Source organism: Castor canadensis, chromosome X (genome assembly GCF_047511655.1).
Source record: "Castor canadensis chromosome X, mCasCan1.hap1v2, whole genome shotgun sequence".
NCBI lineage: Eukaryota > Metazoa > Chordata > Mammalia > Rodentia > Castoridae > Castor > Castor canadensis.
The window spans coordinates 45630103-45655671 of record NC_133405.1 but is presented as its reverse complement, the minus strand read 5'-3'; the positions used below and the strand labels follow the sequence as shown (position 1 = coordinate 45655671).

Here is a 25569-nt window from a genome sequence, read left to right as displayed (position 1 = left end):
TGAGTGATGTTGTGTCCTCAGAGTAACACATAAGGAGGCTCATGATGTCCATCTGCCCCTCATTTGTGATTTTAATTTTCATAACTCAATCAAGTTATTGTCCGTTTCTCCTCTGCTTTTCCCCTTGCAACTAATAAGCAAACCTGCAGGAAGGAACATTGCGATCATGCAAATATACTAGTCCTCATCAAAATTTCCCCTTAGATGAAACATCTATTAATGATTTTTATCTTAATCAATTTGTTCTGAGATAGTGGTAAAATGATTTTGCAACTCTAGCATTATCTCGACATATATCAGTCAGCCCTACTGTAAACAAGAGCCTCCCTTCTCTCCTATTTATTTATATATTTATCATCAATATGAACTCAAGATTTCTCATTTTTCAATGATTAACAAAATTTTAAGCTATCATTTTGATGTTCACATTATCCCATATCTGATAGCCCCTTCAAGATGAATCCTATGACTTTCTGACATGCTTCCACTCCCCCCATTTTTTAATATTTCCTCTTACCTCTTTTTCATCCCCATTAGAAGCTTCATTGTCCCACACTTGGACTAGTGCAATAACCTCTTAAATGATGTTACCATTCTATATTCTTCCTTTAGATTCTTTCATGATGTTACCATTCTATATTCTTCTTTTAGATTCTTTCTAGAGCTATATTCCTCTCTTTTGTTTTCAATACTTTTTGTTGCTTCAACTCCAATTAATTGACAGGTCCTGCAATACATTTGCTAGGTCTTTCAAGTTTATCATTTCTACATATGCAATTCTAATCCAAGGACTTCATATCTACACTATAAAGGAAGTATTTTTAATAATAATAATAGCTCATACTTATTAAATACACACCTCATGTCCATTAATTTTCTAAGCATTTAATGTGAAATATGTAATTTAATCCTCACCACCACTCCATGAAGTACATATACTATTATCATCTCCATGTTAGAGATGTGAAAACTATGGATCAAAGGGGTCAAAATAAGTGAAATTAGGGTTTGAATCCTAAAAGTTTAAAAATAGTGCTGAAAACCACTATGCAGTTCTTCTGCCCTCACTCCCCTTCCTCCTGCAGTTTTTTCTCTTAACACTAAATGATTTCTTTTTTTATTCAGGGCAATCCTGGCCGGCCAGGTCTCAATGGAATGAAAGGAGATCCTGGTCTTCCTGGTGTTCCAGGATTCCCAGGTATTTGAAGGGATGTTTTTGAGGTTTTCTTTATGTTAAGCTCCTTTGGGACAAGATGCCTATTTTCTGATTTGTCTGAGCAAAGGCTGTGGACTTGTTGCTTTGCTGTGCAATTGTGTGTACCTTCTTTCCAGGTATGAAAGGACCCATGGGAGTATCTGGTTCAACTGGCCCTGAGGGAGAACCAGGACTTACTGGCCCTCCAGGTAAGAATTACTACTGAAGCTTGTTATACTTCATACTTAGACACATTAAAGAATTTGAGTTTCCATTCTGTCTTTCACCCAAACTACCACGGTTTACTAATCTCTTAAACTCTCTACTATTAACATCATATTGATACCAGGCTTTTTAAATTTTTAAATTTTAGATGCAAGATCAATAAGAAAGCTAGTCTTAACTGATATTTTTACTGACTTTTATACTGGTGTCCCCATATTCAATTGAACAAATCACAAGAACAAGTTATATGTGTATGTTTGTATACTTTTTATAATAAAATAGTTGTTTGTGCTGATAGAGGCTTATAGAGGTCTCTGGTAAGCTGTAAGAGAGGGCATCTGCTAAATTCCCCCACTAGTGTGCTTGACAAACACAACAAATAAGAACTGCAAATAATGTCAGAATCAAAATGACTTGTCAGGGAGTAAGATTATCTTCCTGGACACCCGTGTTCATAGCTTGGTAATGGATTACACTTTCTAGTAACAAAATAATGCCTACAGCTTGACAACAGGGAAGATATTCCTAATTTTGCCATTGGCTTTAAGAAAACTTTATTTTTCAGTCTTCTGGGTAAAATAATAGTAATTTCAATGCCAGATTTCTGTTGGATATGGCAGGGGTAAATACATATAACTTGTTTCTCTCTTGCCAATTCTTCGTCTGACTTTAGGTCACTTTGGCATCTGTTTCTTCTGACTTTTCTCTTCCCCATCTTCACATTTGTGTGATTTTCCTCTTAGGTCCTCCCGGGTTACCTGGTCCTTCAGGACAGAGTATTGTAATCAAAGGAGATGCTGGTCCTCCAGGGGTCCCTGGCCACCCTGGGTTAAAAGGTCTACAAGGACTACCAGGCCCTCAAGGCTTGCCAGGTACCTTTGTAGATTATCTTTTAAGACCTGTCTATTTGACTACATAACATTTCATCCAACTTCTACACAATATACATTCTTCTCAGCAGCCCATGGAACCTTCTCCAAAATGGATCATATCCTAGGGCACAAAGCAAGCCTCAGCAAATATAAGAAAATAGAAATTATACCCTGCATACTATCTGATCACAATGCAGTAAAACTAGAACTCAACAACAAAAGTAAAGACAAAAAACATGCAAACAGCTGGAAACTAAATAACTCATTACTTAATGAACAATGGATCATCGATGAAATAAAAGAGGAAATTAAAAAGTTCCTGGAAGTCAATGAAAATGAAAACATAACCTACCAGAAACTATGGGACACAGCTAAGGCAGTCCTGAGAGGAAAGTTTATAGCCATGAGTGCATATATTAAAAAGACTGAAAGATCCCAAATCAATGAACTAATGATACATCTCAAACTCCTAGAAAAACAAGAACAAGCAAATCCCAAAACAAATAGGAGAGAAAAGTAAAAATAAGAGCTGAAATCAATGAAATAGAAACCAAAAAAACCATATAAAGAATTAATGAAACAAAAAGTTAGTTCTTTGAAAAAATAAACAAGATCGATAGACCCCTGGCAAACCTGACTAAAATGAGGAGAGAAAAAATCCAAATTAGTAGAATCAGGAATGCAAAAGGGGAGATAACAACAAACACCATGGAAGTCCAGGAAACCATCAGAGACTAGTTCGAGAACCTATATTCAAATAAATTTGAAAATCTTAAAGAAATGGACAGATTTCTAGATACATATGACCATCCAAAACTGAACCAAGAGGATATTATTTACCTGAATAGATCTACAACACACTATGAAATTGAAGCAGCAATCAAGAGTCTCCACAAAAAGAAAAGTCCAGGACCTCATGGATTCTCTGCTGAATTCTATCAGATCTTTAAAGAAAAACTGATCCCAACCCTCCTTAAACTGTTCCATGAAATAGAAAGGGAAGGAAAACTGCCAAACACATTTTATGAAGCCAGTATTGCACTTATCCCAAAACCAGGCAAAGACACCTCCAAAAAGGAGAACAATAGGCCAATCTCCTTAATGAATATTGATGCAAAAATCCTCAACAAAATAATGGCAAACCAAATTCAACAACACATCAAAAAGATTATTCACCACGACCAAGTAGGCTTCATCCCAGGGATGCAGGGGTGGTTCAACATACGAAAATCAATAAACGTAATACACCACATTAACAGAAGCAAAGACAAAAACCACTTGATCATCTCAATAGATGCAGAAAAAGCCTTTGATAAGATCCAACACCATTTCATGATAAAAGCTCTAAGAAAACTAGGAAGAGAAGGAAAGTACCTCAACATTATAAAAGCTATATATGAAAAACCTACAGCCAGCATTATACTTAATGGAGAAAAACTGAAACCGTTCCCTCTAAAATCAGGAACCAGACAAGGATGCCCACTATCTCCACTCCTATTCAACATAGTACTGGAATTCCTAGCCAGAGCAATTAGGCAAGAAGAAGGAATAAAAGGAATACAAATAGGTAAAGAAACTGTCAAAATATCCCTATTTGCAGATGACATGATCCTATACCTTAAAGACCCAAAAACTCTACTCAGAAGCTTCTAGACATCATCAATAGCTATAGCAAGATAGCAGGATATAAAATCAACATAGAAAAATCATTAGCATTTCTATACACTAACAATGAGCAAACTGAAAAAGAATGTATGAAAACAATTCCATTTACAATAGCCTCAAAAAAAATCAAATACCTAGGTGTAAACCTAACAAAAGATGTGAATGACCTCTACAAGGAAAACTATACACTTCTGAAGAAAAAGATTGAGGAAGACTATAGAAAGTGGAGAGATCTCCCATGCTCATGGATTGGTAGAATCAACATAGTAAAAATGTCTATACTCCCAAAAGTAATCTACATGTTTAATGCAAGTCCCGTCAAAATTCCAATGGCATTCATTAAAGAGATTGAAAAATGTACTGTGAAATTTATATGGAAACACAAGAGGCCACGAATAGCCAAGGCAATACTCAGTCAAAAGAACAATGCTGGCGGTATCACGATACCTGACTTCAAACTATATTACAAAGCAATAACAATAAAAACAGCATGGTACTGGCACAAAAACAGACATGAAGACCAGTGGAACAGAATAGAGGACACAGATACAAAGCCACACAACTATAACCAACTTGTCTTTGACAAAGGAGCTAAAAATATGCGATGGAAAAATAGCAGCCTCTTCAACAAAAACTGCTGGGAAAACTGGTTAGCAGTCTGCAAAAAACTGAAACTAGATCCGTTTATATCACACTATACCAATATTAACTCAAAATGGATCAAGGATCTTAATATCAGACCACAAACTCTAAAGTTGATACAGGAAAGAGTAGGAACTACTCTGGAGTTAGTAGATATTGGTAAGAACTTTCTCAACGAAACCCCAGCAGCACAGCCACTAAGAGATAGCATAGATAAATGGGACCTCATAAAACTAAAAAGCTTCTGTTCATCAAAAGAAATGGTCTCTAAACTGAAGAGACTACCCACAGAGTGGGAGAAAATATTTGCCAGCTACACATCAGACAAAGGACTGATAACCAGAATATATAGGGAAGTTAAAAAACTAAATGCTCCCAAAACTAATGAACCAATAAAGAAATGAGCAAGTGAACTAAACAGAACTTTCTCAAAAGTTTGAAGAAATTCAAATGGCCAAAAAACTCATGAAAAAATTATCACCATCTCTAGCAATAAAGGAAATGCCAATTAAAACCACACTAAGATTCCACCTCACCCCTGTTAGAATAGCCATCATTAGCAACACCACCAACAACAAGTGTTGGCGAGGATGTGGGGAAAAAGGAACCCTCTTACACTGTTGGTGGGAATGTAAACTAGTACAATCACTCTGGAAAAAAATTTGGAGTCTACTTAAAAAACTAAACATTGATGTACCATTTGATCCAGCAATACCACTCTTGGGGATAAACCCAAAAGACTGTTACTCCAGAGGCACCTGCACATCCATGTTTATTGCAGCACTATTCACAATAGCCAAGTTATGGAAACAGCCAAGATGCCCCAGCACTGACGAATGGATTAAGAAAATGTGGTATCTATACACAATGGAATTTTATGCAGCCATGAAGAAGAACGAAATGTTATCATTTGCTGGTAAATGGATGGAATTGGAGAACATCATTTGGAGTGAGGTTACCTGGCCCAAAAGACCAAAAATCGTATGTTCTCCCTCATATGCGGACATTAGATCAAGGGCAAACACAACAAGGGGATTGGACTTTGAGCACATGATAAAAGCGAGAGCACACAAGGGAGGGGTGAGGATAGGTAAGACACCTAAAAAACTAGCTAGCATTTGTCGCCCTTAACGCAGAGAAACTAAAGCAGATACCTTAAAGCAACTGAGGCCAATAGGAAAAGGGGACCAGGAACTAGAGTAAAGGTTAGATCAAAAAGAATTAACCTAGAAGGTAACACCCACGCACAGGAAATCAATGTGAGTCAATGCCCTGTATAGCTATCCTTATCTCAACCAGCAAAAACCCTTGGTCCTTCCTATTATTGCTTATACTCTCTCTTCAACAAAATTAGAGATAAGGGCAAAATAGTTTCTGCTGGGTATTGAGGGGGTGGGAGGGGAGGGAGGGGGTGGAGTGGGTGGTAAGGGAGGGGGTGGGGGCAGGGGGGAGAAATGACCCAAGCCTTGTATGCACATATGAATAATAAAAAAGACCTGTCTATTTGAGAACATTTTCCTGGCTCTCTCTTTTTACACAGCAGTCTGTCTCTGACAATAGGAGTATCAGACCACCATAGATTCCACTTTTTCCTTTTTTCTTGAAAATGTTCATTGGTCATGCCCAAATTTCTTTTAGTCCCATTCAGATTTCTTAAGCTCCTCTGGCCATTCTATTTTAAATGATTAGGTTAGTGTTAAGAGTCTATAATGACATGGAAATATGTTTAAGAACTAGTAATCTCTGGATCTTGAACCCAGGACTTTATGCATATTAAGCAAGCACTCTACCACTGAGATGTGCACCCAGATCCCCCTTGATTTTTAAATTAACTATTGTTACTTGATCATTTGGCTGTATGTTTATAGTCAACTTATATAATAAAAAAGGCTAGACCTAACTTTATCTTTATCTTCTTACGGAGTAGGTAGCAGCCTTTTCATAAATTGCCTAGTAGTAACAGCCCTATCTATAGAGGGATAGATAACAAAAATTGGTGGGACATGTCTTCTTTTCTATTTCTGAAGGCATGAGAATATACCTGCCATATTAAGGGAATCTTCTCAGAAGCAGATGGAATATTTAAGCCAAAGCTAAATCATTGTCTGCTATTCCTGTGTCTGAGCTATTCCTTCATTTATGGAGATTTAAGAGAAAAACAGATTATGAATTCACAAACCTAAGATCTCCTAGATCTGTCTGGATATGGACTTAATTTACCCACATTTGAAAAACACTCATTTCTTTTCCTTTAGGTCCCATTGGTCCTCCAGGAGATCCTGGACGCAATGGACTCCCTGGTTTTGATGGTGCAGGAGGGCGCAAAGGAGACCCAGGTCTGCCAGGACAGCCAGGTAAGAAAGCTAAAACAGTGTTGCTAATGGTAGTCTTTATGTCAGAGAGGCCTCTGGATATAAGATTCTACTCAGTGCTGTGATACCTTCCTCTGGAGGCATTTACAGCTGGCTAGTGAATCTGGAGCTGGGGAAAAATAGGGAGACACATCCAAAGAAATTTGCAGTATGAGAGAAGGATACTATGATTGTTTTTATTTATGTGTGCTAAACACCATAAAACACAGCTCTTCCTCTAGATATTCACTGGAATTACTTGTTCAGCTAAATTTTTTTTTGTTTTCTTTTAATTCTATTTTTTTCTTTCAGTGCTGGGGCTTAAACATGGGGCCTTGTGCATGCTAGGAAAGTGCTCTACCACTGACACACATCCCCCAGCTCTGTTCACCTCATTTTCAGTGTGTTGATTTAAATCTCTGCCCACCTTAGAACTGTTGTGAATCCTTCCACATTTGAAAATATCACAATAGGGTATAATTTCCCCCATAAAATGCAGTAACTATAGATGAAAAATTTAAGTGATCCCCAGCCTTTGAGAGTCATGATGACATCTCATGCTAAGATGATATATTGATATGCAGGCTTTTGAGGTCACTCATTAATAGATGCTCTTGGTAATATTGAGTCTGGTATCTACCAAGTTTCTGTTGTAGTCAACCTACTTCCAAAAAGAATTTGATACATCAATGTAAGATTGCTAAAATAGAAATAGGAGGTCATAAACTCAATAGATTATTAGTATATTTTAGAAACTCTTGATACAAATAAAACTCTAAATAATATAAACATAAATAATTTGTGTTAGCAAAAAATATCAGTGGCAACAAGGCAGAGTGCTGAGTTCATGGCCTTCCTAGAGCTAACACCCTGCCAATTCATTAATTTCAGATTTCTAGAACAAGCTATTGTTATCTTCATCACAGGCATTGCTGTGAAGTTTCTTAAAAATAAAGACATATTTACACATATTGAATAAAGGCCAATATATAAAGTGAACTTTTAAATGAGCTCAAATAAAGACGCTAAACAGGGAAGGAGGACAGTGGTACATTAAAATAGACATTTTGAAAAGGCTTTTAAGAATGCTCTACCCGTTGGATTTTTTGAGGGGGAGGGTGGGAGGAGTTTATTGGTTACTGGGGTTGGAACTCAGGGCTTCAAGCTTGCTAAACAGGCACTCAACCACCTGAGCCACACCTTCAGCCCTCTACCTGTTTTCTAAACAAAGTGTACCTAAGAATAATTACCCAGAAAAATTCAATAGAAAAGCAGACTGATGGAAACCATACCCTTTCTTTCCCATTGATGAACAACACAGGAGGCTAAAATGTAGTCATGGGGTTCAGACTCCATTAGTATAGCAAGAGACTAGATAACATACAGGTTTCCCATAGCTTAACTTCTTTCTACTTAAAGTTCCATTCACCAGTATTTTAGTACCTAATGTCTTTAGCCAATGCCAGAATTAAAAAATGTTCATTTAAATCTATTTAAGGGCAGGAACCATGTCTTATTTGTCTCTGTGCCCATGATATCTGACAACGCCTTTAATGACATGACACTCTGTAAATATTGAATAAGTTAAGTAATCAAATAAAGTTCTTGTGTTTTGCCAATAGCCATAATAGTGGCTCAGTACTTACCTAACCTTGTGTACTGGTATTTCATGGAAATAGGTACTCGTGGTTTGGATGGTCCCCCAGGACCAGATGGATTGCAAGGTCCCCCAGGTCCCCCTGGAACCTCCTCTATAGCCCATGGATTCCTCATCACACGCCACAGCCAGACAACAGATGCACCACAATGCCCACACGGAACAGTCCAGATTTATGAAGGTTTTTCTCTCCTGTATGTGCAAGGAAATAAAAGAGCCCACGGTCAAGATTTAGGTGAGATAATTGGCATCTTATTTCTTTCTATGCATTTGGATTTGTTTTGAAAATCCTTATGAGTTCTAGAGGTAGCTTGGGCCAAAATAGATCATTCTCTATTCCTTTTTTAGCATATATCAATTGTACAAAATAATGTGTTTCATTATGACATTTTCATACATGCATACTATGTAATTTGATCGTACTCATCCTTCCCCCATTATCCTCTCTTGTCTCCCTTGCCCCTCCTGCTAGTTTCTTCCTTCTGCCAAATACTCCTCCTCTACTTTCATGTCTTTTTGAAAAAATCTAGATTCCACATATGAGAGAAAATATGATATGTCTTTCTGAGTCTGGCTTAATTCATTTAACAGAATGATCCCCATTTTCATCCATTTTCCTGCAAATGTCATGATTTTGTTCTTCTTTATGACTCAGTAGAATTCCATTGTGTATCTATGCCACATTTTCTTTATCCATTCTTCCACTGATAGGCACCTGGGCTGATTCAATAACTTGGATATTGTGACTAACACCACAGTAAACATGGATGTGCAGCTATCTTTATTGTATGCTGAATTTGATTCCTTTCCTTACATACCCAGGAGTGGTATAGCAGGATCACATGATAGTTATATTTTTAGTTTTTTAAGGACGCTCCATAGTGATTTCCATAATGGTCATACTAATTTACATTCCCATCAACAGTGTGTAAAGTTCTTTTCACATCCCCATCCCTGCATTTTTGTGGGTTTTTGTTGTTGTTTATTTGATGATAGCCATTATGAATAGGATAAGGTGGAGTCTCAATATAGTTTTATTTGAATTTTCTTGACGGCTAAGGATGTTGAACGTTTCTTTATGTATTTATTGCGTCTGTCTTTTGAGAACTTCTTTTTTTTTTTGCTTTCTTTTTTTTATTGATTTATTATTCATATGTGCATACAAGTCTTGGGTGATTTCTCCCTCCTGCCCCCACTCCCTCCCTTACCACCCACTCCGCCCCCTCCCTCTCCCCCCACCCCCTCAAAACCCAGCAGAAACTATTTTGCCCTTATTTCTAATTTTGTTGTACAGAGAGTATAAGCAATAATAGGAAGGACCAAGGGTTTTTGCTGGTTGAGATAAGGATAGCTATACAGGGAGCTGACTCACATTGATTTCCTGTGCATGTGTGTTACCTTCTAGGTTAATTCTTCTTGATCTCATCTTTTCTCTAGTTCCTGGTCCCCTTTTCCTATTGGCCTCAGTTGCTTTAAGGTATCTGCTTTAGTTTCTCTGCGTTAAGGGCAACAAATGCTAGCTAATTTTTTAGGTGTCTTACCTATCCTCACCCCTCCCTTGTGTGCTCTCGCTTTTATCATGTGCTCATAGTCCAATCCCATTGTTGTTTGCCCTTGATCTAATGTCCACATATGAGGGAGAACATACGATTTTTGGTGTTTTGGGCCAGGCTAACCTCACTCAGAATGATGTTCTCCAGTTCCATCCATTTACCAGCAAATGATAACATTTCCTTCTTCTTCATGGCTGCATAAAATTCCATTGTGTATAGATACCACATTTTCCTAATCCACTCGTCAGTGGTGGGGCATCTTGGCTGTTTCCATAACTTGGCTATTATGAATAATGCCGCAATAAACATGGGTGTGCAGGTGCCTCTGGAGTAACCTGTGTCACAGTCTTTTGGGTATATCCCCAAGAGTGGTATTGCTGGATCAAATGGTAGGTCAATGTTCAGCTTTTTAAGTAGCCTCCAAATTTTTTTCCAGAGTGGTTGTACTAGTTTACATTCCCACCAACAGTGTAAGAGGGTTCCTTTTTCCCCACATCCTCACCAACACCTGTTGGTGGTGGTGTTGCTAATGATGGCTATTCTAACAGGGGTGAAGTGGAATCTTAGTGTGGTTTTAATTTGCATTTCCTTTATTGCCAGAGATGGTGAGCATTTTTTCATGTGTTTCTTGGCCATTTGAATTTCTTCTTTTGAGAAAGTTCTGTTTAGTTCACTTGCCCATTTCTTTATTGGTTCATTGGTTTTGGGAAAATTTAGTTTTTTAAGTTCCCTATATATTCTGGTTATCAGTCCTTTGTCTGATGTGTAGCTGGCAAATATTTTCTCCCACTCTGTGGGTGTTCTCTTCAGTTTAGAAACCATTGCTTTTGATGAACAGAAGCTTTTTAGTTTTATGAGGTTCCATTTATCTATGCTATCTCTTAGTTGCTGTGCTGCTGGGGTTTCGTTGAGAAAGTTCTTACCTATACCTACTAACTCCAGAGTAGTTCCTACTCTTTCCTGTATCAACTTTAGAGTTTGTGGTCTGATATTAAGATCCTTGATCCATTTTGAGTTAATATTGGTATAGGGTGATATACATGAATCTAGTTTCAGTGTTTTGCAGACTGCTAACCAGTTTTCCCAGCAGTTTTTGTTGAAGAGGCTGCTATTTTTCCATCGTATATTTTTAGCTCCTTTGTCAAAGACAAGTTGGTTATAGTTGTGTGGCTTCGTATCTGTGTCCTCTATTCTGTTCCACTGGTCTTCATATCTGTTTTTGTGCCAGTACCATGCTATTTTTATCGTTACTGCTTTGTAATACAGTTTGAAGTCAGGTATCGTGATACCTCCAGTATTGTTCTTTTGACTGAATATTGCCTTGGCTATTCTTGGCCTCTTGTGTTTCCATATAAATTTCACAGTAGATTTTTCAATCTCTTTAATGAATGTCGTTGGAATTTTGACAGGAATTGCATTAAACATGTAGATTACTTTTGGGAATATAGTCATTTTTACTATGTTGATTCTACCAATCCATGAGCATGGGAGATCTCTCCACTTTCTATAGTCTTCCTCAATCTCTTTCTTCAGAAGTTTATAGTTTTCCTTGTAGAGGTCATTCACATCTTTTGTTAGGTTTACACCTAGGTATTTGATATTTTTTGAGGCTATTGTAAATGGAATTGTTTTCATACATTCTTTTTCAGTTTGCTCATTGTTAGTGTATAGAAATGCTAATGATTTTTCTATATTGATTTTATATCCTTCTACCTGGCTGTAGCTATTGATGATGTCTAGAAGCTTCTGAGTAGTGTTTTTTGGGTCTTTAAGGTATAGGATCATGTCGTCTGCAAATAGGGATATTTTGACAGTTTCTTTACCTACTTGTATTCCTTTTATTCCTTCTTCTTGCCTAATTGCTCTGGCTAGGAATTCCAGTAGTTGAATAGGAGTGGAGACAGTGGGCATCCTTATCTGGTTCCTGATTTTAGAGAGAATGGTTTCAGTTTTTCTCCATTGGTATCAGTTCTTCTTTAAAGGTCTGATAGAATTCAGCAGAGAATCCACCAGGTCCTGGACTTTTCTTTTTTGGGAGACTCTTGATTGCTGCTTCAATTTCATTTTGTGTTATAGATCTATTCAGGTGATTAATTTCCTCTTGGTTAAGTTTTGGATGATCATATGTATCTAGAAATCTGTCCATTTCTTTAAGATTTTCAAATTTATTTGAATATAGGTTCTCAAATGATTTCTTGGACTTCCATGGTGTTTGTTGTTATCTCCCCTTTTGTATTCCTGATTCTACTAATTTAGATTTTTTCTCTCCTCATTTTAGTCAGGTTTTCCAGGGGTCTGTCGATCTTGTTTATTTTTCAAAGAACCAACTTTTTGTTTCATTAATTCTTTGTATGATTTTTTTGGTTTCTACTTCGTTAATTTCAGCTCTTACTTTTATTATTTCTCTCCTTCTGTTTGTTTTGGGATTTGCTTGTTCTTATTTTTCTAGGAGTTTGAGATGTATCTTTAGGTCATTGATTTGAGATCTTTCAGTCTTTTTTTTAATATATGCACTCATGGCTATAAACTTTCCTCTCAGGACTGCCTTTGCTGTGTCCCATAGGTTCCAGTAGGTTGTGTTTTCATTTTCATTGTCTTCCAGGAACTTTTTAATTTCCTCTTTTATTTCATCGATGATCCATTGTTCATTAAGTAATGAGTTATTTAGTTTCCAGCTGTTTGCATGTTTTTTGTCTTTACTTTTGTTGCTGAGGTCTAGTTTTACTGCATTGTGATCAGATAGAATGCATGGTATAATTTCTATTTTCTTATATTTGCTGAGGCTTGCTTTGTGCCCTAGGATATGATCTGTTTTGGAGAAGGTTCCATGGGCTGCTGAGAAGAATGTATATTGTGTAGAAGTTGGATGAAATGTTCTGTAGACATCAAGTAGGTCCATTTGATCTATTGTATATTTTAGATCTTGGATTTCTTTATTGATTTTTTGTTTGGATGACCTATCTATTAATGATAATGGGGCGTTAAAGTCTCCTACAACCACTGTGTTGGCATTAATATATGCTTTTAGGTCTTTCAGGGTATGTTTGATGAAATTGGGTGCGTTGACATTGGGTGCATACAGGTTGATAATTATTATTTCCTTTTGGTCTGTTTCCCCTTTTATTAGTATGGAATGTCCTTCTTTATCTCGTTTGATCAATGTAGGTTTGAAGTCTTTTTGTCAGAGATAAGTATTGCTACTCCTGCTTGTTTTCGGGGGCCATTGGCTTGGTAAATCTTCTTCCAGCCTTTCATCCTAAGCCTATGCTTATTTCTGTCAGTGAGATGGGTCTCCTGTAAGCAACAAATTGTTGGATCTTCCTTTTTAATCCATTTCTTCAAGCGATGCCTTTTGATGGGTGAATTAAGTCTGTTAACATTAAGCATTAGTACTGATAAGGTATGTGGTGATTCCTGTCATTTAGTTGTCTTAGTTGTTTGAAGGTTTGATTGTTTGTACCTAAGTTGAGGTTACTCTCTACTTTCTTGCTTTTTCTTTTCCTGTGGTTTGGTGCTGCCACACAGGCCTAATTTTAAAGGACTCAATTTTCAAGTGCTGCACTTTCTCCTAAAATTTTTCTGCTTGTGAATGTGTTTTGGGTAATTACATTTCCCATATAACCTTTCACCGCTGCATTGAAGTATGGAAACATCTGGGAAACAAATTCAAAGAGGACATTCAAAATAATGGTTTTCTTAAAGTCTCCATTAATAGATACTTTATAAACCAGTCCTAAACATTAAGAAATGTGTTTCTGGGACTAGGGATGTAGCTCGGTGGTAGCATGCTTAAAGCCCTGGGTTCAATTCCCAGCACCAAAAAAATAAGTAAATGACAGATAAAGACAAAATATTTAACATCCTAAGCCTTATGGTGACAGAAAGTTTTAAAAATTATTTTAAATTCTTGTTTCAAAGAAGCATATGTTAGTCAGACTTTTGCATCACTGTGACTAATACCTTGGGGAAAAAACATTTTGAAGGAGAAAAGATCGACTTTGGCTCACAGTTTCAGAGGTTTCAGTTCACTGTTAGCTGGCTTTGTTGTTTCTGGGTTGTGCAGAAACTGAACATCATGGTGGGTGGGTATGGAGGGGCAGATCTGCCCTTTTCATGGCATCCAGGAAGCAGAGAGAAGAGAGCCTGTGCTGCTTTTTTTTCTTCTTTCTCCCCTTTTATTCCCTGGTGGTGGTGGGATTGACCCATGCCATGGTATGGTATCACTCACATTCATAGTGGGCCTTCCCTCCTTGGTTAATCCTCTCTGGAAACACCCTCACAAACACACCCAGAAGTGTGCTTTATTAATGTCTTAGGCATTTCTCAGTCAAATTAAGTTGACAGTCAAGATTAAATATCACAAATAGAATGATCAATAAAATACTCCCCAAAATAAAAATAAATTAGGCTTAAACTGTGTGAGAGAAATGAAATGGAAATATAATTTCAAAATGCAAAAGGAACAATTCATAACTTTCAACTGTTAGAAATGATTTTATATATTTTTAAAATGGTAATGTGATGTTCCAAAACATTGAATTGGATACCCTTGAAAGAATGATATAAACATTTATCTTTAAGTATCAATATTCAAAAAACACCAGAAATGACAGCTGGTGAGGTAGAAATGTGGTTTCAAATTCCCAGCTTCTAGTAGTATAAAGGAGGCTATAGAAGGGTGGGTTTAGAGTTGAGAGATGATAGCTAATATCTTTTTCTTTGAGACAGGATCAGTATATTGTCCTATGCTATTTCTTAAGTAGTGATGTATCTTATAAATAATAGATGCATCTTATGCATCTATTGAATGTCTTATGAAGAATATTTAGTAACTTACTGTGTACAAGTGAAGGACACACATTGAGTACTTATCAATATTTTAATATTTCCTACTCTATAGGCCTATCGATATTTCCTATTCAATAGCCTATCAATATTTCCTACTCTAAGACAGTCTCACTGGTGGCCTAGGCTGACCTCCAACTCACTATCCTCCTGCATCAGTCTCCTGAGTCCTTGATTGCAGGCGTACACCACCATACCTGGCTCAACTAATAGCATAATACTTTGCACAGCATCAATTTTTTTCTTTTTTTTTATTATTTTATTATTCATATGTGCATACAAGGCTTGGGTCATTTCTCCCCCCTGCCCCCACCCCTCCCTTACCACCCACTCCGCCCCCTTCCTCTTCCCCCACCCCCTCAATACCCAGCAGAAACTATTTTGCCCTTATTTCTAATTTTGTTGTACAGAGAGTATAAGCAATAATAGGAAGGAACAAGGGTTTTTGCTGGTTGAGATAAGGATAGCTATACAGGGAGTTGAGTCACATTAATTTCCTTTGTGTGTGTGTTACCTTCTAGGTTAATTCTATCTGATCTCACCTTTTCTCTAGTACTTGTTCCCCTTTTCCTATTGGCCTCAGTTGCTTTAAGGTATCTGCTTTAGTTTCTCTGTGTTAAGGGCAACAAATGCTAGCTAATTTTTTAGGTGTCTTACCTATCCTCACCCCTCCCTTGTGTGCTCTTGCTTTTATCATGTGCTCAAAGTCCAATCCCCTTGTTGTGTTTGCCCTTGATCTAATGTCCGCATATGAGGGAGAACATACGATTTTTGGTCTTTTGGGCCAGGCTAACCTCACTCAGAATGATGTGCTCCAATTCCATCCATTTACCAGCGAATGATAACATTTCGTTCTTCATGGCTGCATAAAATTCCATTGTGTATAGATACCACATTTTCTTAATCCATTCGTCAGTGGTGGGGCATCTTGGGTGTTTCCATAACTTGGCTATTGTGAATAGTGCCGCAATAAACATGGGTGTGCAGGTGCCTCTGGAGTAACCTGTGTCACAGTCTCAATTTAAACTAATGAAAAAGTTAAAAAAAATCAAAAATTTAGATATAGTACTTTAAAATGTGTGAGCAGGAACATCATTCTTCATCCTACCTTCATGAGTAAATTAGAAAAGAAAGCCTTCATTACTGGTAGAGATAACACCTATTGTTGTTTTTCTGTGCTGTGAATTTGCTGTGTATTCTCAAGACTAGATCTTTTTCTTTTTTCAAAACTTCCTTCCTCTCTTCTCTCTTTTTCCCTTCTTATTTACTCATCTCCAAACCTATCTGAGGTCACAATGTGTACTGGTCACCACTATTATCCTCCTAGGCATAAAGAGTTTGCTAACCCACACAAGATATATAGACACTGTTGTTTATAAGATGCATCACTGGTTTAAAAATAGCGCTGGGGGATAATATGTGATGAGCTATAACAATAAATGGCTGCATAAATTGTAAAGTACATCCTGAGTTTGGAAATGTTAAAATATGAGTAAATCTTAGAATTTACAAAAAGTGTATTTATTATTTAAGAAATGTGGACAAGTTTCATTTTGAAAGGTTATTTATTACTGTTTTAGAAGAAACTAAAGTATCATCATGATGCAATCATGATCTTTTTCTTTCCAATTTTTCCTAGGGACGGCTGGCAGCTGCCTTCGTCGCTTCAGTACCATGCCTTTTATGTTCTGCAACATCAATAATGTTTGTAATTTTGCTTCAAGAAATGACTATTCTTATTGGCTCTCCACCCCAGAGCCCATGCCAATGAACATGGAACCCCTGAAGGGCCAGAGCATCCAACCATTCATTAGTCGGTGAGGCTTTGGTTTATCTTTGACTTGTACCAATCCCCAGTTAGTTTAGTCAGAAGTCAGTCTAAAGATAAGAATCTGATGATATCCTCCCTCTGATAAACAGATAAGGGTTCTGTTTAATCATCAACTCAGTATTTAGTTTGATCTATATTTACTGGGGATTTGCTTTTGACCAGGTCCTACTATCTAAATAGCATAATATACAAAGAACTCAGAGCCTAGTCATTAGGGTAAATAAACAAAAACAAGTTTGGGCTAAGTGCTACAATAAAGAAAATAAAAATGTTATGAAAGAATACAAGATGCTTTAATTCCACCTGGGGAAATCTGGGATGGCTAGCTTAAAGAAATGTGTTTTGAACTGGTCTGTCCTTGATGGATTGAAAGGACTTGAGGCACATATAGTTATAAAGGGGAAAGATATACTAGAATGAGAATGGATAATATAGATTAAGGTGTCTAGAATGTGGTATTTAAAGGTTACATAGGGAAAAATATTGGAAAGTTTGCTTGAGCTCAGATGGTAGAATGCTTTCAGTGCCAAATTGCACCTTGGAACTTATTTAGTACATTCTGAGGACCCCTCCAAAAATTTTTTTAGCTACACTTCAGGGAAAATTAAAGAGCCATCAGTATATAACATGGATTACAGAAGGGATAGTTCTGAGGCAGAGAAACCAGTTAGATTAAATGATATTGCTATAGTCCTGGTATAAATGGATTAGATTTACAGTTGGGGGCATGTATCACATTATTAGGATAAATAGGATTTGGCAGTTGTTTAGCTGTGGGAAGGAGGAAGTGATATCTGAGATTGGCACATGAGTAACTAAGAGGAGGTTGGTACTATTAATAGAGATTTCCTGGGACCTTGGAACCTTAGTTTAACTCAATCTCCTGGAAATGTTGGATATTGGGATATTGCCACTTTTATATTGATCATGATTCAAAGTTATAACTGTAGGGTTAAATCATTAGAAGGTCTAGTTTCTTTGACATTGACTATAAAGACTAAACCTAGTTCAACTCTAGTAGCAAATTCATGGTGCCCTTTGTAATATATTTGCTTAAATCCTTTGGGAACTGTGTGCATGTGGTGAGGGAACAGGACAAGGAGGGGGTGCCTGTCTGTCTCTGTGACATTTTTGTTAGACCTAACTTTGGGGAATATAAGATCCTGTAAGTGTATTGTATATTATGAAAGTAAACTGTGCATAATTGACCTCAGCCATATTTCAAAATCTGGTAGACTCAACTTTATTCACTTGTTGTACTTGATTTTATAGATTTCAGTCATATCTCTAAGTGCCTGGGTGCCTACCCATCGTTCTTGATCTGTTGCACTTAACCAAATATGACCAATGGTGAATAAATGTCCTTTGGACCAATAATCATGGGTGGGGACTAAGAAAGTATCTACTTCTTGTCTTTTCCAGTTTACCAGACATTGTTCTTACCACAGTTGCAACATTACTAAATGTCTACCCTCCAATTGGGCACTTTGACAACAAGTAGTGTGTGTAATACACTAAGCCAAACTCTTATAGCAATTATGGCATTGACTATAGCAAATATAAGTACAAATTTAGGGCAGACTGGAAAATGAAAATGCTATAGCATTTCACTTAGTGGTTCAGCGTTTCTTTTAAAAAGTTTACAGTTTTAGTTTATAATTTTATTATGTGTGTTGAAAGAGAGTGTTTATGCAAAAATAATTCTCCAAGTGCATTTTTCTCCTTTTCTGAGCATTGAAGGCACCTTAATGCTCAGAAATAATAGGCCACCATACCAGGATAGCTGCCAAAGAAGAGGGATTACTATTTCCCACCTTCTCACTCTGTAGATTATGTTCTCTCTCCCCTCCTTTCCCAGATGTTCAGTATGTGAAGCTCCAGCTGTGGTGATCGCAGTTCACAGTCAGACCATCCAGATTCCACATTGTCCTCAGGGATGGGATTCTCTGTGGATTGGTTATTCCTTCATGATGGTATGAAACAGTCATCCTTGCTTTTGTCATCATAGCTGAGTGTTCTTCATATGTATATTTCTCCCCAATTAAAAGAATCCCTGTCACTTATGTAGTGAGATGCCTGAATCTCAATAGTTTCTGTTCAAGCACTGTGTTCTCCCTTATACATTTTCTATAGCACATTTTTATAATCTGCCTCCTGCTTTTGTTGACTGTCCCTGGTCCTACTCCCCTTCACTGGATTCGAATATTTGACCAGGCTAGGTACATATCATTGTATATTTACAAAGGTATCATAGCACATAGGTATAGTGTTATACTTTTCCTTGTCTTTTCTAGCATACAAGTGCAGGGGCAGAGGGCTCAGGTCAAGCCTTGGCCTCTCCTGGTTCTTGTTTGGAAGAGTTTCGTTCAGCTCCCTTCATTGAATGTCATGGACGGGGAACCTGTAACTACTATGCCAACTCCTATAGCTTTTGGCTGGCAACTGTAGATGTGCCAGACATGTTCAGGTAAGATGTTTATGGCTTTAGGTCAGGCCTGAATCTTTCTTAGGAGATGCTAGTGAAGAGAGATAATTCATGGGTGAATGTTAAGAATTTATTGAACTGTATCCTTTATTCTTGCTTGTTTTCTACATCTATGTAGGCCAGGGCAGAAAAACAGACCTGACTAATACTGGGTAAGTGTGATTAGAGATGTCTTGGTAATAATCTTTCAGTAACAAAACAGAGACAAGGAAAGGTAATGGGACCTGCTCATGAGTTGTTCTAATAGAATGAGATGACCCCAGAATTAAAGTGGTAGTGTGGGATCTCTACCCCAATCCAAGGATCCTCTTTCTAAGAATACTTTAGACACTCTCATCCAAGTGTTTGAACAAGTAAAATCACACATAATACATGTTCCTTAGGGTACTTTAATCTATTGAAATTTATTGGATTAAATGTATTTTTATGTGTTGATTCTTTTGAGTTATCATTGCTTGATATTTTTATGATACTCATCATGTATTGATCCTTAGTTGCTCAGAAACGTCCCATCTTATGAATATCAGAAATAGGTATCAGAGAAAGAGAGGGAGAGACAAATATACAAAGATAATAGTAGTGGGGAGAATTGTCATAAAATACATATAATCAATAAAGGCTTTTATGCCATACCTGTCACTGCAGAAATCAGATTGCTCAAAAGTAAACCCTTAAGTCATCAGGAGAACTACTTAACACAAAGAGAATGTTTGAGTGTGACTTTGGACCAATAATAGAATTGAAATACCAGAAAAGATAAAGAATCAAAATTAGAAAAGGCAAATCTGATTGTCTTGTTTTTTGTTTTCCAGTAAACCTCAGTCAGAAACGCTGAAAGCAGGAGACTTGAGGACACGTATTAGCCGATGTCAAGTGTGCATGAAGAGGACATAACATTTTGAAGAATTCCTCGTGTGTTTTTAAATGTGATATATATATAAAATTACCAGGATCCAATGTCTCACTCTCCCCAACTTTACCACTGCTGCCACCAATGGTGCTACTATATATGACCAAGAGAGCATGCTGACTAGTAACCATGAAGATTGAGATGTACCTCAGCAATGTGCCAGAACAAGGCCTCCATTATTTTTCTATGAAAGAAATACAGAAGTGAACATGCTTTTTGGGTGCAGAATGACTTTCTCCAAGCATTATAAGAGGAAGATCATATATTTTGCCCAGTTACTAAAATGGCACATTAAGAATTCAGTTAATTGAGAATCACGCTGAGTAAAATAAAAGACTGCTGTTTGGGGGAAGAATTATTTTTCATGGTGCTACTAATCCTACTGTATGCCAGGTTTTTAATATAAAGTATTAAGCTTATTTTGCTCTGTACGTAAAGAATGTGTATATTGTGTAAACAACCTTTTTAGCTCAAAATGTTGAGTCATTTATGTATGACGTGTCACGAATCACTCTTTACAGAAAATGTAAGAAAGCATAGAGTACAGACAGCAACATTTTATATGTGACAGAATTTATACTCTTACATCAAGTTACTACTGAGACTAGATTTGATTTTTATCCCCTGTTTGTGCTTGATTTTTAAAAAATAGAGCATTTTAATCAGAATTTAATGGTTCATGTTACATATCAAATTATAATATCCAATGGAGCAATTTCTTTTTGGTTATATTCTCCAAGACACTCTTAAAACCAGATGCCTCCTGTTTTAATGTTTTTTATACCTCATTTTTGCTCATCCCTGACTGGGCAAAGTTCTCCCCAAGAGTTCTGAGGAACAAAATTTACCAAAAAATTAATGATTCTTTTTCTGGTGCTTCTTATGTAAGAACTATTCTCCTGTGGTCTTGCTTACACCGCAGCTTTTCCCAGAAGAACTGGGAAGACAATACTTGGTTAGTCTAACTCTCTTCAATTACAAAAAGCTGGATTTTTAACTCTTTTTATATTTAACATTTTACTATAGTCACAGAATATCTTATTTCCCTAGCTGTCATCTTTTCACTAAATGTTTTTTAAGCTAACAGCATCAATTTAATTAAAGATATGCGTTGCAAAGATGGTTTTTTGTGTATCTCTTCAGCCTATGTGAAAAAAACTGCTTATTTACAGATAAACTACATATTTGCACATCAAATGTTCCTTTCTCTGGGAACTGACTTCTGTAGACTTTAAGCATTCTGATAGCTGATAGAAAACATATAGTAATGAAAACTTTTTCCAATTAAGAAAACAACCTCTTGGAAGATATTTTTGAAATAATAAATTTCTTGACAACATTATGTTGGTGGCCAAGAAAGGGAGCAGAACTGGTTTCTATTTGGGTAAGAAATCCATAGTAATGTTTAAAGCAGATTAGTGAGTTAATATTCCTAATAATTAAGAATGAGCCACATGTAGCTTTTTCAAATAATCAAGAACTTGCTAAAAATAAGAGGTATTAAAAGAGTTTCTAATAAAACTTTTGTTATAGCCAAAATACAAAACAACTAGAACAATTTTGAGAATTTTAGATCCTATATGAACCCATGTAAAATCTAAAGCTTAGAATATATCATGATAAAATGCAGAGTCTAAGCAATGCTAACTATGTAAGAGTTATTTTGTTGATTTTGGCTAGCCAATTGCAACTTTTACTTAGGTTTTTAAATTAATGAGTAATTTTAACTGAAAAATACCATATTACATCCCACAGGTTTTTCAGCATAGTGTACATTCGAAGGTTCCTCCTTGAGTTATAGGTGTAAAAACTGATTCCAGAGATTGGGCTGTTTGCAACTTTTTCTCATATATAGCTTGTTGCAAACCTTACCTCAAAAAGAACATCTATAACTTTTTATTATATGTGTAACTGATCTGTTTCTTAACACCTCCAACTATCCCTACACTTGCTTTGTTCTTTGAGTACATAAACCCGGTCCATTCCAGGACCTTAATGTTGCTGACCCTTCCTTACCATTGATTATTCAAAAATTATTCTGAAGCTAGTTGTTGTAGTAACCTTCAGTGAGTTTTATAGTCATCCACAGTTAATGGTTTTCTCACATCAGCAGGCAATGAATGAGCTAGTCTGTTTAATCATTCAGTTTGATGCCAAATAGGCAAGTGTACCAAATGGGATTTTACCAGTTAGCAAATATGTTATGATTCAGATGTAACATAGCTAGCAAATCCTAATGTTCCACAGTTATATGGAAGTGTTGGTTCATGGACACCTTCACCTTTTGGAAGACGTACTTCTGGCAGTACTACTTCTACCACAGGAATTATACATGCATGATATATAAATATATATATATATATATATATATATATGTGCGTGTGTGTCTGTGTTGTGGAAAATTATGCATTCCTTTTGCTTTCTTAGTTTGTTGGATATATCTGCATTCTAGTGCCATGTTGGTGTCTTACTCATTATTTCCAAAGGAGGTTTTTATTGGACACTTCGAGCTTTTACAGTGTTTTTTCCCACCTAGTGAAATTTGAAAAACACTTTTTAGTTCTTGTGGTGCCAATGAGGTTCTTTGCTTCAATTAGCATGACTAATTAAAAACTCAGCTGGTCTTGCCAAGCTATCAAAAGTTTATTTAGAAGGTAACACAAGAGGGCACTATTGCCTATAAAAATGAGTCCTCATGTGTAATGATTTGTTGAGCTTATTGATAGTGTTTGTTCAAAGCCCTGCCTCCTGATTCCTTGTTTTAAGCTTCATGCATTCTTTCATCTTCATAAAAATCAATAGCAAATATTCTAAGAAATGAACCAATTTTCATAATGTCTGCATCCAAATGCTTTGCTGTCAAATGATTCTTTTCTTAAGAGCTTGATTAGGAGTTGGCTCTGCTAGCACTTCTTGTGCCTCTCAACACAGAAGGAAAAAAAATCACTTTTGTTTGGCTGTGACTTCAATTGGCTTTTTTGGCAGAGAAACTCTTTTCTCAGGCTGGACTATTCAAACACCTTCATCCCCAGGCAGCTCCAAAATAAATTGAATGATATTTAAAAATCATAAGTCATTGCCATTTTTAATAATAGCAGTGGCTTTTAGAATGTATTCAGGGTGCTTTGAAAGTTCATATAGTGGAAATAGCTCATGCATTGAGACGTTTAGGTCCGGATAAGCCTGTCTCCCAAGTTCTACATTGACAAACATTCATTGGATGGTGATTAGCTGTAACGCACTATGTTAGTTAGCAAGTCAAAGTCAAGTCGACTAGAAAAATATGTGGTCACCATAATATATACTCTGGAGAAACGTTATCTTTGTAGTCTATCTTTGACTACCAAGTCTTACTAACCCTTAAACAGATCGTGGGGCTTTTTGCCAGTAGTAGATGTCCGGAAGAAGCTGGCTCGCTAACCTATTCCTTAACACATGGACAGGCCAAAATCACATTTATGTAACCTTAATTCTGTGTTTATCTGGGGGACAGCATGGTCCAAAACCTGAACTCACAAGGTAACAAATTGCTGATAGCATACCAGTTTATGCCAGCTATCCTTGTTTTCCCTTTCAGATTCACTTTGTATCCTTCCCTGTTTTCTGCCCACAGAGAATTCCTAAACCCTCTTGCTTCTGTATTCAATCAATGGGATGTCCCAGCAGGAGAGCAGAGGAAGGGACAAGAGTGAGATTAGGGTATTTATTGTCATGGCTCCCTCTCTGTGGGGTCACTTCAGGTTGGCTAGTGCGCCTCCATTGAATGTTCTTTCTCCTCACAAAATGACTTGCTCTTCTTAGTGATCTCCTCTCCTGGGGAGGTCTAGGTGTGGTGACAAGGGGGCTGATGTTATGCTGCTACCTGGATTCCTGAACTTCCTTTTGTGGCTCTTATCCCACTATCTTATCTTTCTAATTAAACTCTCCTCATATTATTCTAATTTAAGTGCGTTGTCTGCTATTGATAACCTGATAAATATAGTACTGCTTCTAGTTTCCAAAATGAATGGGAGATCCTTTTATGTAGTAAAATTAGGGTTAATTGATAAAACTCATGCATTATTAAACATTTTCCACTTTGAGCTAAAGGATAAGCCAGTGGAAATATGACTTAACATCATCTGATTTAAAGCCTAAATTTAAAAAACTATAATAAGCTGAGTTTCAAGTTCCTTCTGGTGAAATAAAGCAAATTATGTTCATTAAGATCCTAAATTATTTATTTACCTTTTATCCAAATATTCTCTCATTGGATCTCCCTCCCTTAGGTCGTCATTTGGCTTGCCCCATCCTATTCCAAACAAAAAATTTTACTTACCCCATTGGCAGGCTAGATTCTAAGTCCCATTAACTGATCTCTGAAAACTCCCGGTAGTATTACTTCAACCAGAGGACTCCACCAAGACAGGTGTACATGCCTACAGTAAGTGAAAAGACCCAAAATGATACTAGCCAAGAAATGGACAGTTTTTACTTTCTTAGCCTCAAGAGTGTATGCGAAAGGTAAACCTGCAGAAGTTCCATATTTGTTTCTCCTCTGTCCATCAAGGGTGCCAGAGTGAAGGCTTGCACTAGGGATTATGAAACACAGGATAAACTGAAAGGCCAATGGTAGTCTGACTCTACCTGTTAATTTCAGCCAGGGTCACATGGAGCTTACCATGAAGTGAACATACCTTCAGGTAAAATAGTTTTCTGCTTGATTTCCTCAGGGCCAATAAAGTGCTTGCTACTGCCAGACTGTCATAAACCACATAAGAAACCCAGATGTCAGACCTTTGTGTCTTTCTCTGACACAATAATTTGATACTTGCTTGGGCTATAAAGACTACCTCCAATGCCTCAGCAAGCAATTAGAGTAATGCCTTATGTTTATATAGTTCTTATCTGGGTTTTGGTTTTGCTTGTTTGTTTTAGCAATACTGGGGTTTGAACTCCAGGCCTTATTCTTGCTATGGCTCTATCGTTGCAGCCATGTCCCCAGCCCTTTTTGCTTTAATTATTTTTTGAATGGATTCTTGTGGTTTTCGCCTGTGCCAGTCTGGACTGCGAACCTCCTACCTTTGCCTCCCTCATAATGTGAATGAGAGGCAAGTACCACATACCCAGCTTTACTAGTTGAGATGGGAGTCTCACTAACTTTTTAGTTAGGCTGACCTTGAAACATGATCCTTTCACTCTCCACCTCCCCAGTAGCTGGGATTACAGTGAGCCACTGTGCCAGGTTTAGTTCTCACTTAAGTGCAGTTCTTCACACATTTCACCTGAGCCTCTACAACTCTGATGTGTTGAAGCAGTACAAGGATGGGTCTCCAGTTTACAGATGCAGAAGTTGAGC

At 37.0% G+C, this 25569-nt stretch overlaps 1 protein-coding gene across 1 annotated transcript in view; it reads left to right on the top strand.

The window, feature by feature from the left end:
• The window catches only part of Col4a5 (collagen type IV alpha 5 chain), a 224786-nt gene extending 203429 nt beyond the window's left edge, over nucleotides 1-21357 (top strand). The window contains exons 43-51 of the mRNA XM_074063706.1: nucleotides 1126-1198; nucleotides 1333-1404; nucleotides 2164-2292; nucleotides 6855-6953; nucleotides 8630-8842; nucleotides 16645-16822; nucleotides 18695-18809; nucleotides 19131-19303; nucleotides 20134-21357. Coding sequence (XP_073919807.1) covers nucleotides 1126-1198; nucleotides 1333-1404; nucleotides 2164-2292; nucleotides 6855-6953; nucleotides 8630-8842; nucleotides 16645-16822; nucleotides 18695-18809; nucleotides 19131-19303; nucleotides 20134-20215 — 1134 coding nt within the window. The 3' untranslated portion in view covers nucleotides 20216-21357. The remainder of the gene's footprint in view (nucleotides 1-1125; nucleotides 1199-1332; nucleotides 1405-2163; nucleotides 2293-6854; nucleotides 6954-8629; nucleotides 8843-16644; nucleotides 16823-18694; nucleotides 18810-19130; nucleotides 19304-20133) is intronic.
• Nucleotides 21358-25569: the final 4212 nt, after the last annotated feature.